Source organism: Poecilia latipinna, unplaced genomic scaffold (genome assembly GCF_001443285.1).
Source record: "Poecilia latipinna isolate Pla-1442-1.1 unplaced genomic scaffold, P_latipinna-1.0 Scaffold568, whole genome shotgun sequence".
Lineage (NCBI taxonomy): Eukaryota > Metazoa > Chordata > Actinopteri > Cyprinodontiformes > Poeciliidae > Poecilia > Poecilia latipinna.
In genome coordinates, this window is record NW_015113184.1 from 125,896 (window position 1) to 143,024 (window position 17,129).

The 17,129-nt window shown below is 35.7% G+C and overlaps 1 protein-coding gene across 3 annotated transcripts; it reads right to left on the bottom strand.

Annotated features, from left to right (window-relative positions):
- Positions 1-2,471: 2,471 nt before the first annotated feature.
- Positions 2,472-14,133, bottom strand: LOC106953183 (uncharacterized). Of its 3 annotated transcripts, none has more exons than XM_015041762.1 (3): positions 13,806-14,133; positions 7,620-7,745; positions 2,472-5,960 (listed from the first exon to the last, which is right to left on the bottom strand). In XM_015041762.1, the coding sequence occupies exon 3, from the start codon at positions 5,956-5,958 to the stop codon at positions 4,753-4,755; it is 1,206 nt and encodes a 401-aa protein (XP_014897248.1). In that variant the 5' UTR covers positions 5,959-5,960; positions 7,620-7,745; positions 13,806-14,133; the 3' UTR covers positions 2,472-4,752. The 3 variants fall into 3 exon arrangements, with proteins under 3 accessions (XP_014897248.1, XP_014897249.1, XP_014897247.1); XM_015041763.1 differs by having other exon boundaries at positions 7,616-7,745; XM_015041761.1 differs by having other exon boundaries at positions 7,603-7,745.
- Positions 14,134-17,129: the final 2,996 nt, after the last annotated feature.

The following is a 17,129-nucleotide window of genomic DNA, read 5'->3' on the forward strand; positions in this document are numbered from 1 at the left end:
TTCCACATTTATAAAATTTTAAAAAAAAAAAATTGTTTTTAAAATATATATATATATATATATATATATATATATATATATATATATTTTTTTTTTTTTTTAAATAAAAAAGGCAAAAACGCTTAAAAGCAGTACAGATATTTTTGATTCATTCATTATTCTGAACAAATTTAGTAAGAGACTTTTTTTTTTTCAGTCGTCCTTCAACAAAGCTTAAATGGAAAATATGTGTGAACCCATCTGGAAAATCCTCCTCAGCTCTTTCAATTCCAGGAAGTCCCACCCTCACTGCACTATCCGTCTCCCTCGCTCAAGCCAATTAGCTTGCAGAGGTATAAAGTGTGAGAGTGAGCCGTGTGTCTGTTTTCCACATCGCAGATAACAATCGAGTGTCTGTGTCATGCACTTTTACTGTGACCTCGATGTTGGGCCTTGTCTATTGTGTGGCAGGTGTGCACTTCTCCTGCTAACTGAAGCGACTCAGACTGATTTTGATCTCAAACCTGCATTCACGGCCACTTAAGCCCCAACATCTCTGGCCTTTTTCCGCTCTATGTGAGACTTTCTAAGGCTTTACTCAGAGCTGAGTAACTTTCTAAAGGAAGTCTATTGTCTGTACACGGAGTTGGATAGGAACTAGTTACATTTACTCAGTTATACTTACTTAACTACCTTTTATTTTGTTTTTTTAATGTCTGTTTAGGGGTATATTTGCTACATTGTACTTTTTACTTTTACTTTAGTAACTTTATTATGAAGTATTTTTATTCTTACTTGAGTAAAATTTCTGTATTTTCTACCCACTGAATGAAAAACAAACATGTTTTAACCAAACATCCATCAGACACAGACACACACCTGCAATTTTGGTTAAAGTTTCACACATTTTTTTAGTGAAAAAAACTGATTTGGAGACATCTTTGTTTTGCCTGATTTTATTTTTTGTTACTTGTAACAAAAATACCAAAATTACCACCAAACTTTATATTTTGGTCCACCTCATTTTGTAATTTTTAAATATTAAATGATTGATAATTTGATCCGTTACTCAGTACTCGAGTAGACTTTATACCAAATGTTTTTTTACTCTTACTTGAGTCTTGGACGACTACTTTTTACTTTTACTGGTTTTAAAAATATGTTGAAATAGTGCTTCTCTTAATTAAGTACAGTTTTTGGGGACTCTACCCACCTCTGATTATTCATTTAAATTTGGTGAAATAATAATAAGCGCTTGCAAAGTATTCAGTTTGTTATATGTTATGTGCTAGAAAAATACTTTCTGTTGGTGTAAAACACAAAAACTCAGGGTTTTCTGCAGTAATGTGACAAACATAATTGATATAAATGCTTTTTAAAGCATTTTAAATGTAAACTCAGGCATTTGTGACCATAGAAACTTTTTTACCTTTTTTATTTTTAGTTCCTCTGTTCTGTATGTCCCACAGGGAAAAGGGTCCAGATTAAATCATTTCCTCTTGCATTGTGATATTTCAGAGGTTGGACTGCACTCAGTTTTTGTTTGGCACATTCAGACAGTCTCTCTGTGAAATTAAAGAATTAAATGTAACATCTGAACATAGAAAGAAAAATATCAAAGCTCTTATCTAAGAAAGTATAGATATAGTATATTTCTCGATGCTTAAAATGTCTAAAAAAAACTAAAGTTATGAATCATTTTCAGTTTATCAGTTTATTTTCCCAAAACATTGTAACCAAAAGAGCTGTCTGCAAAACAAGGACACTTAGTTGAATAAAAACCTTTAAATATATGAGAATCAAACACCGTTTTTAAACCCTAAACAGGATTTTGGATGTTTCTCCCAGAATAGTTATCACTGAATTATGGACCTGAATGTATTAATGTACAAATTAATAGCTGTAGAGCGAAAGCGAAAACTGAATAATTGATGGTTCTGATCAGGTTCTCATACAGAGAATATTTTAATTTATATGTTTTTTTCTGGTGCTTGCGTTTCCTCTCATGCTGCCCTGGGCTACCGCCTATCTTATAAAACCCCACTGGGTTCTGTGATTCCACAAAAAATAATTACTTAAAGCAATAAAAAAGGGAATTTTATTATTGAAAAAAAATACAATTGTCCAGCTCTATTAATATATAAAAACATGTTATTTTATTGTAAAATTAAACAATCACAGCTTTGTTTTATTTTCATGTTGAAGAAAAGCATCAAACTTGTACAAAAAGGGCAAAAATATTCTTTCCTATAGAGTCATTTTTAAAAAATAGGAGCAAAAATAATGAGCCCTCCTTAAAAAATAAAGCTCATACATTGGAGGATTAAAATGTAGTGAAACAGGAAAATTTGTCTCTTAACAAAATTAAATTCAATGCATGAATTTCATTAAAATAAATAAAAGAACATTTACAAATAATTACTTCCTTTTTCTTATAAATATGTTTGTTACTAAGAGTCACCCTGATGGGGCCGTTTCTTCAAACTTAGTAACAAAAATGTTTTTATTTTATAGAGCAAATAGAGTAAAATCTTTACAGCTGAGAATGTAAATAATAGAAAAACTGAGCTGCTGCATATTAGTTTGTGTTTGGTAAACAGTAGTCCTTCATTGAACTTTAAAGTTGCTGACAAATTAGTTTTTTTTAAATTAAGCACAAAACAACATGGTGTCAAAGTATTTAAACACAGCCAAAAACATGTATATCTCAGTAGAGCACGATCTGAGTTAAATTATTAAAAAATAAAAATATTTATTTCTAATAGCCTACTACTTTATCATATATGACCAGGATTGTAAAAGAGTGCACCGTCTTTTCATTTTGGGTTTTTAATGGATAAATTAGATTGTTAAAGATAAAGCTGCAGTAAAAAAAAACATTTACAGTTTGCTGTGACATCAATTCGTTGAGATGACATATTTTCTTAGGTCAGTTTTCAGTCTGCCATCCTTCAATCTTCCAATTAATATCAAATTACATAATAAAGAATGATTGTTGTAATGAGGAGTGCTGAAAACATTTGCTGTCATCTGCTCAAACACTATGAGAAACAGTTTTAAAGCAAATGATCTCAGACATTTTATAACTACCTGTAGCTCAGCTAGCTGCGCTGCACTGCTAATGCTAGCTGGTACATAAACAGGAATAAGTAACGTATCTTGATGTTTTTATCCATCTTTATTACAGAGTTTACAACATTTGTATTAGCTTCAACTAGAACAACATCTTCTTTGCTGCTGAGTTTCTGTCTGAATAGCTATATTTTTAAGCTAATGCTAAAGCGTTATTGTTAGCTGGATTTCTCTTGAAATTAAAATCAGATTTCCCTGTAGCTACAGCCAACTACATCCATGTTTCAAACTTGTAGCTGTTGATTTGAAGTTAAAGGAGCTCAAGGTAGGTTAGCTTCTTCTTCATTTATGTGATGCAGTAGCGCCGCTACCAGCTAACCAGGCATGATGCCACCACCACCATGACTGATGTTTCATAGTGGTGTTTGAAAACCTCATAGGACTTTTCTAATTGTTCTTTTTATTATGTATTCATTTGATTAGGACAGTGCACATTAATTAACTTTACCTCGATTTACAGCAATTTAAATATGCAGGAATTAGCACAGCAGCTAAATTTCATCCTTTGAAATGTAGTGGCTGTAATTACAAAAAAAAAACTGATTAAAAACAGTAAAACACAAATGCATAATATTATTGTGATAAAAAAAATCTGTGTTTTGAATCAAACTGTAATCTGACATATTTGCTATCACAGATTTCTGTGCAGAGAAACTAACCTGTATATTAGAAATTCATAAAAAGTGTGATAACAATACACACTGAGACTGAGGTATCCAAATATTAGTGAGAGGTACATTACTGTGTTTCAATCTGTTAAAAATACAAAGTTAATATGGCATTAACTTAAAGGGGTCCTATTATACAAAATTCACTTTTTGCACATTTTTATACTTCCATTTGGGTCACAACTGCTTCTAAAAACAGACATTTGTTTTGGCTGTAAGTTAATGTTAAAAAACGAGTCGTTTTAAAAACCTTACGAATGTTGAGTTACAATCGACGGGAACTGCGCCGTTACCTAGCAACCCCAACGAATCCCAGCTTGTCACCTAGCAACCCAAGCTGAGCTCAGGTTGGTCAGCTGGTTTTGCCACTATATGCGTTGTACAATGGCTGCTGGAAAAGCGTTTTTATTCCTTCATTTGGGTCTCTATTGTTTCCAAAAACAGCTCAAGCAATTAAAAAAACAAAACTGTTTTTTGGCAATAAGTTAATATATTTTGGTGTTTGGAAAATGAGACGTTGCAAAAACCTTCCTAATGTAAAGTCGCAAAATAGAAGCCACTGCCTGTTACCTAGCAACCTCAGTGAAGCCCATGTCGTTACTTAGAAACCCAAATGGTCCAGGACATCTTGGTCAGCTGGTTTTATTGCTGTATGCGCTGTACAATGGCTGCTGAAATAAAACAAGTGTTTTGTTAACGAGTTACTATCCAGAAACCACTTGTTGCCTTTTTGTTGGTTATGCACGAGGCCACACTAATGCTTTTCAAAGCTCTACGGTTGTATAATTGCACATCTTTTTGCAGCCATCTTCACATGTGATTGTAAACGTTGGGTTGGCGGATCTGACCAAACTAAAATCTCATTATCTAAGAATGATTTTAGCAAAAAAAAAAAAAATGTAGTGAACAAGTTTAGACCAATCTTAACCTGTTCATTGAAGCATAATAGGTGACCTTCCAACGTATCTCAGTGTCATGACATATTTACATTCTCGTATTCCCCATGGTCTGAGTCCTCCAGCTCAATGCCCGGCACAAGGCTGTAGTACTCAGTGGACTGAGTCAGGTAGGCCTTCTCCCTGTCTGCCGAGTCTTTCATCACTTCTGTCACGCTGACCGTGTCCAGCTCCGTCTTGCTGGCCCCATCGGGCTCCTGGGGGCCCTCCCTCCCCTCTGAGGAGCCGGGAAGAGACTCTGCTGAGCTCAGCTTGATCTCCACCTCCTCGTAGATGTCCCTGGTGCTGCCTAGGAGACCCGAAGCCGGGCGGAGCAGCAGCTGGTTCTTCAGGATCACCTCCTTCCCGCAGTCGGCAGCTCTGCTCGGCTCGACGCCTGGATCCTGCTGCTTGGCGTGGTGTTTGCGGTTGCTGCAGCCAAAGTTGGGGGGCCTCTTTTTGGAGGAGCTGAAAGTGAGCGTTTCCTTTTTCTTCCTCTTCCTCCCACAGCACCAGCAGAGCAGCAAGGCAGAGAGGATGAGGAGAGGCAGGACGATGAAGAGCGCCGTAAGGCCGGCCAGGTGACAGACGTCGCTGATGCTTACCGACCACACCGTTCTGCCGGCGAGGTGTGGAGGAAAGAAGCAGGTCAGGTTCCCCACGAGGTCCTCCAGCCGGTCCGTCCTGTTGGCCTGGCTGCCGGCCTCCAACCCTTCCAGGAACAAACAGGAGCATTCCCACTGGTTCCCATCCAGCCCCAGTTTATGAAGACTGGGAATCTGGAATAAATCACCAGGGAGAGAGCGCAGCTGGTTCCCCTGCAGGTCAAGGCTCTGGAGGCGATCAGAGTCCTGAAGGAAGCCTTTGGGAATCTCCTGGAGTTGGTTCTGACTCAGGTCCAGCTCAGTCAGACTGGGCTGGCCTGCCAGGAAGTGCTCTGGCAACTCTCTCAGTTTGTTGCCATTTAGGAAAACTCTCCGCAGTGAAGAAGCTTGCTTTCCGCTGACGTTAATAAGGCTGATGTTGCAGTTGGAGAGATCTAGAGTCTGTACGTTGGTGCCGTTGGTAAACACAGACCAGTGCACCTCACTGAAGGCAGAACCAGAGAAGTTCAAGCAGTAGGTATTAGCGGGAACCTCAGAGGGAAACTGGGACAAGATGGCAGCTGCTGGACAACTGGATCCATGAACTGGACTGGTCTTCAACAGCAAAGCCAGCATCAGGAGATCCCAGCGGAGAACCATCTCTGCAACAAAAATCACAGGGAAAATGAATTCATCAGCTCCTCCTGCAAAAACCACACCAGCTATTTTGGGTCTAGTTTCTAGTGCAAATATCTTAGTACTATTGATGCTAGCTAGATGTCAGTTGAAGTTGCAGTATGTAACTTTAATTATTTGTTAAAACTGTCAGCATGTCGTGACAGTATATAATCTGTATAAAGGTTGATCTCCTCCACCTCCTCCCTGAGCTACTATTCCCATCTGAAGAAATGTAACACTCCTGCTCAAAAACAACCAATCAGAGCCAGGAGGAGGATCTTAATGCTGTCAATCAATGCTGCTCAATGTGCAATGGCTGACAAACAACTTAGAGTTGCAGGAAAACCATTATTCCACAGTCAGCTGTGGCCATGCTAACTAGTGTTAGCATACATGGTGAGCCAGCTGTAGCTTAACAGAAACCAAGGAGCCAGAGTGCAAGGGTGATTGACAGCGCTAAGACCCTCCTCCTAGCTCTGAGTGGTTGTTTCTGATTGTACTTCTGCATTTAGTACTGGGAGCACTTAGAGAAGGTAAAGAGAACATTTTTTGTTTTTTTTTTAAATACTGGGCTCATTGGGAGAATTTGAGAAATAAGTATTAGGATCCAACTAGTGCAACAATAATGGATGCAAGCTGCCGTTACAATCTAAAGAAGAAAGCAGAGGAGCTTGATTTTTTTTATGTCATGACATAATTATCAATTTAGCAAATATGTAAGAACAAAATAATTTTTTAAAGTTACAGCTTTTACTAATTGCTAATATTACTAATTCAACTTTAATATTGTATTAGATTAAAATTAGTTCCAAAAGACTAATAACAGCCGCTTAGACCTTTTTTTCATTGTTGTAGTTTGGCCTCCACTCAACAGAGGGCGCCGCTGGTCATCCTTAAGCGGAGCCAGTTTTAAGAAAAACAAAGATGGCGGAGTGCTTGCCAAAGAAGGAAGAAACTGTCCAAACATAGTTTGGTGAGGGACGCAAAATGCTTTTTATTCGGTTCTGTTTACAAATTTAACAGCCGTTTCTGTCCAGTTCATCGACACGGAGTGACAAGTGAAGTCTGCCGTCCTGAACAAATCTCTGTTCATGTAAGTGTTACACATATTTTAATATTTCTTTATCTATTCAGAAGCCTGACAGCTTCCCGCTTTGTTATATCTCATAAATATGTCAAATCTCTTGCAACAGAGAAAACATATTTTCTCTCTTTTAAAGGAAATTGGCCGCTTATCAATCATTAGTCCATCAACAAAAATCAATCAACGTGAGATTAACTTATTAATTGATAACTTGCATCCAAACTTACTATTCTCGAACTCTGAAGTAAGTTTTCAGCAAGATATAGGAGCTTGTTTTAAATGAATTATTCCCTAATTTTGATTAAAAGGTACAAGTTTCATTCATATAATCTGCCAGTGAAACCAATACTTTTAAAAATTAATATTAAGGAATTATTGACTTAAAACAATCTCCTATATTTTACTAAAAAGTTACTTCAGAGTTAGTTTTGTCTTATTTCAAGGGTATTAGGATATTTGCAAAAGAAACTAGACCAGAAATAAGTTATTGGTAATAATTGGTAAGTTATTGTGTTTTTGCAGTGTTTTATCCTTCTGCTTACTCCTCCAGTCTACTTTCCTCCCGTCGTTCCGCAGACCAAGATGGCGGCTGATATGCTGGTAGACTCAGCAGCTTCTCTGAGGACTCCTGTTTGCTTTGAGGGTTGTAAAAGTTGGCATGGCGACTGGGATCACTGGGGAGCGGCTGCAGGAGAGGAAACAGATGCTCGGGTGAAGGTTTCACTGGTAGATGGGAACTATATCAACAACACAGTTAGTTCAACTGCCCTGTCTTGGCAGTTTTTACTTTTAAGATGAGAGGTTCTTAAGACACCTAAGCTTGCTTTAAATGTACAAATTCAAACTTTGTACGTTTTGTGCTTCCATTTCTACTGCTTCTAAAAACAGAAAAAAAAAACACCCTGGTGTTTTTTGGTGTCTGGAAAATGAGCGCTTTCAAAAACCAGCAGAATGTAACATCACAAATCAGCAGGGACTGCTTTGTTACCTAGCAACCTCAGTGAAGCCCAGCCCGTCACCTAGCAACCCACGCTGAGCTCCACGGCATCAGCTGGTTTTACCGCTGTACAATGGCTGCTGGACAAGACAGGTGTTTTGTTGTTGACTTGCCATCCAGAAATGGCTTGCTGTATTATTGTTGGTTGTGCAGAAGGCTATACTTCTGCTTTTCCAAGATATATATTGATATATTTGTGCATCTGTTTACAAACATTTTCACATCCTATTTTCACTGCCTGCATTCATGAAGCCTCTTTTTCAACTCCAACATTATTTTAGCTTGAGATACTAAGTAGCTGTTTCAATAAAAACAACATCTTGTCAGTACAAAATGTGGACAGAAGTCTTAAAAACGAATGAAAGAGAGCTACGCTGCCACTGGCATAGCTCTCTTTGTGCTAACTGTCTTCTAGTTTCTTTACTGATGTTTTAAAAACAAACAAACAAACCGTTAAACAATGGCTAACAAAATCTTTGTCCTTAAGTCACTTTAATGTCTATTTTTGTATTTATTTTAGCTTCTTTCTGCTGAACTAGTTTCTGTGTAGAAATACAGTGCATGAAGACAGATTAGCATAGCTCAACCTCTGCCTTTTTGTCTGCTAACTCAAGCTCTAATCTCTCTAACATTCAGATACTTTTTTCTTCGGCTGATAAATCACATGTTTGCCGGGTCGGCCGGTTCAGCTTGCATGTCAGCCACAGCTGGACCAATTAGTCCCAGACTCCCTGCAGATGTAGTCAGCAAATAATTAATAGGAGATTGCAGCAAGAAACGTCAATTTAGGTTTTTTCAGCAACAGTCTGAAAGCACGTAAAGTTTTTCTACAAAGACCTTCACTTCCTGCCTTTGTTAAAGAGCCTCGCTGAACCTGCTGATATTCTCAGAAGCGGCCTATTTTTGCCATTTTTATGTGGCATCTCTTGGCTTTGCATTGAATTAAGAAAGTAAAGGTCAGATTGTGGGAAACTGAAAAACTTTACAGCGGTTCTACATCAAAGTTTTGCTTTCTTCAGCAACATGACTGACCTTTAGAGATAAAAGTAACAAAAAACATGCCATTCTTTGTTTACCGATAACTTTAGCCATTATCTTTATCTGTAAGGCCTTACAGATAAAGGAAAAGCTCAGTGAAAATTACATGACCTTAAACAACGGGTAAAGATATTATTTAGATGTTTATTTATCTTCAAAGATTCCCACTGGCTCCTGCAGCAAGTTTAACTCAACTCAAATTAAATTCAAAAGTAGTTGTTGTAACTGAAATTATTCAAGATCCTTCAAAGAGTTGTTGTGGATGGTGATGGCTGGGGGTGGAAAGCATCTCCTGTAGCAGTCTGGATTACAGCGAATTTGAAGAAGCCTCTGACTGAAGACCTGATGTTATTATAAATGCAGTAATTCCAGCTTTAGTTTGGGAATATTGGGGTCTACTTCTGACTCCTCTTTTCTGGTCTGCAAGTTCTAAAAATGCTAATTTTTGCAGGAACAATTGATCTCTATGTTAACTTTTTTATAATTGAAAGTTCTTTCTAAAGAAGCACATTGCAAAAACGCAAAATCTTACCAGATATTTTTGGTCTAATTTTTAGTGAAAAATTATCTTACTACATTTGAAATTAGACAAAACTAATTTATAAGTAACTTTTCAGCATTAAATATTAGCTTGTTTTAAGTAAATAATTTCTTAATATTATGAAAAAGGACTAGTTCAGGGACAAATTATTTAACTTATTTCCATTTTTTCATGTTATAAATCAAATAATCTGCCAGTGGAAGTTATTTAACTTTGAAATTTTAAAATTTTGCTTTGAATTATACTTTTCTATCAATATTATGTTCGATTAGGGTCCCCAAGAGCAGATATATATATATATATATATGATTAATTTTTCTCAGTTTGCTGCTACTTCAAGGTTAAAATTAATTACCATCATGTTTGTACAATGTAAGCTAATTAGAAATGATGCTAATGGTAGCATAATTAGCATAGCTTCTGCTATCATTCAGCACTTGGATTTGCTCAGGAATGATGAAGCATTTATTGTTGACATGTTGTTATATGGGGGCCCCAAGTGAAAATCTGCTCAGGGTCCCAAAAAGGTTTTGACCGGCCCTGTTGTTCCTCCTCCTTCATGCTGTCTGACAGGTTCTATTTCAGGGGTTTCTTAATTCTGCAGGTCAGGACGTTTTCAGGCCTGAGTTGGTGAGTAAAACTGAAAAAGTAGAGCTGATCCCCTGTGATTAATTCTTAAAGAAACAGAATCGTCTTGGTCATTATTTGAGAAACTGAATGTTCTCTGTGTTCAGTTACAGGAGGCCGTCTTGCATCATCACTGCTCAAACAAACAGCCTTTCCTGCTTCCTGTTTGCTTCACACATGAGTTATTCAGGGTGGCAGGTCTTGTTTATGTTCCCCACAGTCAGGCTGAGGCAGCCCCGCTCTGCACCTCGGGTCACCAGTAATTAGCTTATTTATGTCTCCAAATCATCGGCTTCTGCCAACTGTTTTCATCCGACTGTCTCCCAAAGCAGAAGTAACATTTAAGGTGACAGGAAATGGGTGTAATCATGTTATTTATTTGTGTTATTCTTTTCATTTTGGTGTTAAAAATACCACAGTTTGAACCTAAATTTATATTTTCGTCAATCTGATGTCATTTGAAAATATTAAATCAGATTTTGTGACTATATGGAAGAGGTGACTTTAGTCCCTGAATTTAAACTTTTTTTCAGAATTGTGACTTGGACTTCAAAATTCAGACTTGACTTTTTTTCCTCAAAATGCAAACATTAATCTAAGAAATCTGACTATAAGCTCAGAGTTTTGACTTTAATCTCAAAATTCAGACTCTAGTGTAAGAATTAAGATTTTTTTCCTCAGAATTCTGACTTTAATTTCTAATTATAATTTTTTCCCCTCTCAGAATCAAAATTGTTGAAATTGTCTATGCACTGTCAGACAAATGTAGTCCTAAAACTCAATACACTTATATTTGGTAGATTAGAGATATATATAAATATAACGTGGTGCTTAGGCAGGATGCAGTAAATCAATTATCTGCATAATCATTTAAAGCTCAATAATTCCCATTTGCATGATTTATGGACTTTCTCTCTCTACCAAAAACTGAATGATAAAAGTCTGCTCTTTTTAAAGATAATTTTGTTTACAGAGGCTTTGAAATAAATTTTATTGGTTCTTTCTTTTGTTTTATTTATTTTGGATATTTAAAATGTTTTCCTGTTCCAGTCTTGGTCTTTGAGAATGCGTTTACCATTATTCTACTTGGAAATGGTCTCAAAACAACAATTTATCCTGCTCCTTCTGGGACTTTTACCATGAGTTTCATTACAGGTTGAGATTCAGTTTGGGGTTTTTTTGGAGTTTGGTGGGTTTTACTTTCTGTCAGTCAGACCTGGCAACCCTGGAAAAGGAGAGACCAGCAGCAGATCATCATCAACCAATGATTACTACTTACTCCATCCTCCTCCCACTGTGTTTGTAACTGGATGAACTTTTACCTGCTTTTATTCAAATTCAGCACCGCTCTGATCCATTTCCTCTGTGGTTATTTGCACGCTGTTAGGTTTTATTTTCAGCTGATTACAATCAGACAGACAGATATGGAACAGGAAAAGTGTTGGCGCCCAGTTGATTATTTGCTTAAATTGGAAAGTTTTGGTTCAACGCTGGGAAAATACAAAATCTCACCAAGTATTTCTGTCTACTTCCTAATGCAAATGTGTTACTGCACATGAAATAAAACAAAACTACCTTACAAGTAACTTTACAGTAAGATATAGGAGTTTTTTTAAATTAAGTCCTTCATATTGATGAAAAAGCTCAAGTTGCCCTGGGAGATTCTCACAATAACAAATTTTCCTTTAAATTGTCCAAGATAAATGATAATGTTGTTTTGAAACCATTTTCTAGTAATATAATGGCATTAATAATTCAAGAACACACTTTTAAAGGCCAGTAAACTTTAAATTAATATGAACGTTTAACACTGAAACTGGAAGACATTAAAAATATCCAAAATAAATAAACAAAACAGAAAAAAAAATTAATTTTGAAGTCTCTATAAACAAAATGTTCCTTTAAAAAAGGCCTAGTGAGACCAATGAAGACTTTTATCATAGAAAAAGAGAAAAGTAATAAATCATGCAAATGGAAATTATTGAGCTCGGTTTAATTTATTATACGTGATTTATTGCGCCAGACTTCCTTATTTCAAGCGTACTAAGATATTTGCTGTGGAAACTGGAGAAAAATAATTAGTAATGTTTTGTGTTTTTGCAGAGAATCGTTCACAGCTCCGTATGAGCGACTCTTAAAACGGTTCAAAAGTCTTTGCATTCTTCAGCGAAGATAACCGAGACGTCAAACTCGGTCTGAGTCGGATAAGTGGAGAAAAGGCTGCAGCTGCATCAAACATTCGGAGCGAACACAGAAAACGACGAGCTGATTTCACCGCGGCGAACTGGAATCCGCAGGCTGACCTTCTGGATGTCTGAGAGCGAGGATTTAAATCAGGGTGATCTCACCCTCTAGCAATGTGAGCCGCTGCTTCCTCTTTGGCAGCCGAACGGCCTCTGAATAACAGATCCATGCATCCTCTCATCAGGACGAATCTGGAAAAATCCAAGGCATGTCTCCTGTGCTTCCAATGTCCAAAAGGTTTGAATTTCAAGGCTAAAAACTAATTTTAAGTTGGGAGAAATGGGAGAAAACTTTATTGTAACTGGGCCTGTGGTGAAACAAGTGGGTCTGCATGATATACGGCGTATCGGGGCTACTATAGGGAAGAAAAAAAGGAAATTTCTGACAAAATTTTGAGATTAATCTCAGAAATTTTCTTGGAAAAATACAAATTTCTGCGATTGAAAAGTCAAAATATTTTCTAGAACAAATTTCAGAAAAATTGAGATTAATCTGAAAAGATTTCTTGGAAAAACATTTCTGAGTTTAAAAAATTAAAAATATTTTGAGGCTCAAAGTTTCCAAAAGTCAAAAATGCCCAACTTTAAAATTCTGAAATTTTCATGTTTCTTGTAGCAAATTTCTGAAATTAATAAAAAAATAATAATCAAATGACGCCATGTTTGTAAAAAAAGAAAAAGTAAATTTAAGCCCAAAAAAAATCTCAGAAATTTTATAGATATAAACAAAAATGTCTTAGTTTGAAAAGTCAAAACGTTTGAGATGAATCTCAAAAATTTTCTAGATTATACTTGAACATTTTTTTTAAAGTTTCAAATGTGAAAATATTTCGACTTTTGAAAAATGTTAAAATTTGCATGTTTTGGCTGTAATTTACTCTGTTTTTTTTCCCTTTTCCATAATGACCCTTCATAGGGGCGCTGTGCTACAGGGGCGCCAAAATGAAGGTGTGACGCTTATTTCTACTCAGCATTTTCGTGTTGATCAACTGTTTTTTATGTGTAAATGATGTAATCTATAAGAAAGCCACGCCTATAAAGTGCCCACATTCACTTTAGAAGGTAGTTTTTCCCCTCACTGTTAAACTTAAGTCCTAATTACCCATTGTACCTCTGTGCCTCCTAAGATTTGCTTTCAGGTCTTTAGCTAACATTATCCTGTAAGTCGGTGAAGAGGTTTTAATGGAAATAATTCAAGCTATTTATTAGAACCAAACTGGTGTGACAGGTGCATAAATCCTTGTAAAATGTCTGTTTAAGGCGGTCAGAGTGTGAATAAAAGGTGAGACGTTTTCTTACCTGCTGCCTCCATCAGGTCGCAGCCTCTGAAACGGTAATGATGGCGGCTTCAATCACACCGTCTGTCTCCTCTCTGCATCCCATCGACTCCTCGGTCTGCCGCTCCGTGGGTGTGTCTCCTCCGAGCGGAAAGTGGAAACTCGGCCTCCTTTTCTGAGTGGGACTGCGCACAGAGGCGGGTTATTTATCTGGGAGGGAGCGCTGATAAGGTTTGTCCGCTGAAAGAGCCTTTACGTCGCGTTTTAACTCATTCTGCTGGTTTGACTCTGGAAGAACTCCGGGCAAAGTTTCCGCAAAGTCAACGGCAGCCTAGTGGTGACGAAGCGCCACCTGGTGGATTAAAACACAACTACAACTGCTTAAATACTGCAAAAGAACAAAATCCTACAAACTATTTTTGTTTAGTTTCTAGTGCAAATGTCAAAGCACATGAAACAAGACAAAACTAACTTACAAGTCAATTATATGATGGCCTAACAGGGCTATACAGAGGAGAGGAAAATATCAACCAAAAAATTCCTCTTGGAATTTCTCAATTTTAAAAATTAAAAAATATATATGCTAGAACATATCAGAAATTTTTAGATAAAAAAAGTAGGAAAAAAGGGACATTTCAATATCCTCAAATTTGAAAGGTTGTTAAATTTGCTTAAAAAAAGTTTAATATTTTTGACTTTTGAAACTCAATAAATTTCCAACTTTTTTTCTCAAAAATTTCTGAAAATGTCTGGGGCTTTTTATTCTTGCCATTTTTTTCTCAAAATGTTCTGAGATTAATCTCAATATTTTGGTGGAAATGTGCTTTTTAATTTTTTTTCTATCTACATTTTTTTTACATTACAGCAAGATGTAGGAACTGGTTTTAAGTAAATAATTTCTTAATATTGTTTAAAAATAAAGGTGACTAATTCCACTGACCCACTGAGATTAATCTCAAAACTTCTGATTTTTTCTAGCAAATGTATGTTTTTTCAAACTCAGAAATAACAAAAAAAATGTTTTCCAAATTTGATTTAATTTGTATATAATCTAAGGTGTAGATGTACTTTAAATATAAAAATTAAAGGTGCAAGGAAACTTTTGGCAAGGCACTGAAAATGTTACATGTGAAAAATCGCTAAAGGTGAGGTTAATTATGTAAAGATAAAATTTTCTACTTTATCTTCACCGAAGGCGAATCAAATGGAAATTTACCGCTAATCAACGGTTCAGAGAAGGAATCGATGCCCATATTTGGGCACAGACTCTCAGCGTCTCTGGCTTTAAACGTTTCAGCCACCAGATGGCGCCATCCGCTAAACTGGCTGATTTGGTTTAAATATTGCACACATACTTTAAAGTATTCAACCTGGCAGATGTGATACTGATTGTGACAAAATCCATAAAAATCAACAAATACAGTTTTTATTTATGTGTAAAAGACAAAAGAATGTTTATACAGTCTATACAACGATCAGTGATAATGAGACACTTCTGATCTGCTACAAAATTAGTGTAAACATTTCCTCGTCTTTATAAATGTAAAGAGTCCAGAGAGTTTACTGTAAACAGCTCCCACCTTTAACTGACTGTATATAAAACACATTAAAGGCAACCTACTAAAACAATGAGGAGACATACAACTTTAGAAACAAAGTTTTCTTTAGAGTAAGTTTGTTTTGCTCTGCACATTTTCTTTCTTTTCAGTTTAAAGAGAATTTCTGTATATTCACTCAGACACTAGAGGGCAGCGATGGGTCACGGTGCAGTTTCAGTTTTGGAAACAAGCAGTGTTGTAAAACATCTAAAACGTTACAACTTGGATGCTAATTCAGAAATGCATGTGGGCCATTGTGGAAAGAAAGGAAAGAAAGGAGGAAATTTCCACCCAAACAAATATTCAACATTTTCTAGAAAGAATTAGGAAATTTCTGGGTTTCAAAAGTTTTTGGGGTTTTTTTTCTAGAAAAACTAAAAACAAAATTCAGATTAATCTCAAAAATGTTCTAGAAAAAAACTTGAACATTTGAGTTTGGAAATTCAAAAATTTCCTAAAAGAAAATACAGAGCTTTTGAAAAAAAAAATCTCCGACATTTTTGAGGATTAACTGGGAAGTTTATGAGTTTGAAAAGTTAAAAATTCTAGAAAAAAACTCTGAAATTTTTAGATTAAAGTTAGAAAATTTCTAGAAAAAAACATGGACATTTTTGAGTATTCAAACTCAGAAATTTCATAGAAAAAGCTGAAATTTCAAGATTAATCTAATAAATTTGATAGAAAAAACATTTCTGAGTTTGAAATGTCAGAAATATGCTAGAAAATCCTCTGAAATTTTCCCGAAAAAAACTCAGAAACTTGAAATTGAAAAATTGAATATTTTCAATATTTGAAATTCAGATATTCCAAATTTTTTGTAGAAAATTTACTAAAATAATCTAAAAAATTATTTTATATTTTTCTAGCAAATTTTTAACATTTCAAACTCAAATTTTCTTGGAAAAACATGTCAATTTCTGAGTTTGTTTTTTTCTTGTAAATTTTTGACTTTTTTTAGTTTTTTGGTAGAAATTTCCTCCTCCTCCTTTTTTCTACATAGGAGGGTATTAATGTGCCTTTGTAGAAATGTCACTTTAAATGTGTAAGGGTTTAAATCCAACTAAGCTTCTCTTTTTATAGACCAACCAGAAACTAGAAGATTGTAAAAAAAAAAAAAAAAAAAAAAAAAAAAAGGATTTTTACAAATTCCCAACTAAAAATTCAATACGTTTCCAGATTTCCACAGTTTTTCCAAATCACTTTTTTTTTCACTTCTGCATATTCTGACAAACATTTAACATGATGCTGAGTTTGGCTTTCATTTAAAATTTCACTGCTCTTCTTGACATCAGCAACATTTTGGATCGGCTCTGTTTTTTTTATCTTTTGAACTCCGACATGTCAGATCTGGACTCGATCATTTCTAATGTAAAGTCTTTAAATCACAGTTTGTTATCTGTGATATGTTTATTTTCCCTGTAAAAAATCCCCCAAAGTTGGACTAACAATTATCTGGCATTTATTTTTTGGAAAAAGTTTCAGAAGCACAGATCCAATTTAAAACCGCCTTCAGAAGAAGTGAAGTGGCCCATTTTAATTTTTGAGTCTGTCATTATCTGTAATTTCTGTCTGGTTCGATGCGGTTAAGTAAAAATAATAATCATTTTCCTGACGTATTGAGGTTTTCTATCGTATTCTATCTTTTCACAGACTTTTCAAATCTCTATAGAAATTCTGAAATACCCAAAATAAATGTGGCAAGTTTGTTTATCCATGTTTGTGTTCCTAATGCTGATCAGGTCTCACCA

Excerpts from the sequence above, each read along its gene's own strand:
- LOC106953183 (XM_015041762.1), bottom strand. The coding sequence starts at position 5,958 with ATGGTTCTCCGCTGGGATCTCCTGATGCTGGCTTTGCTGTTGAAGACC.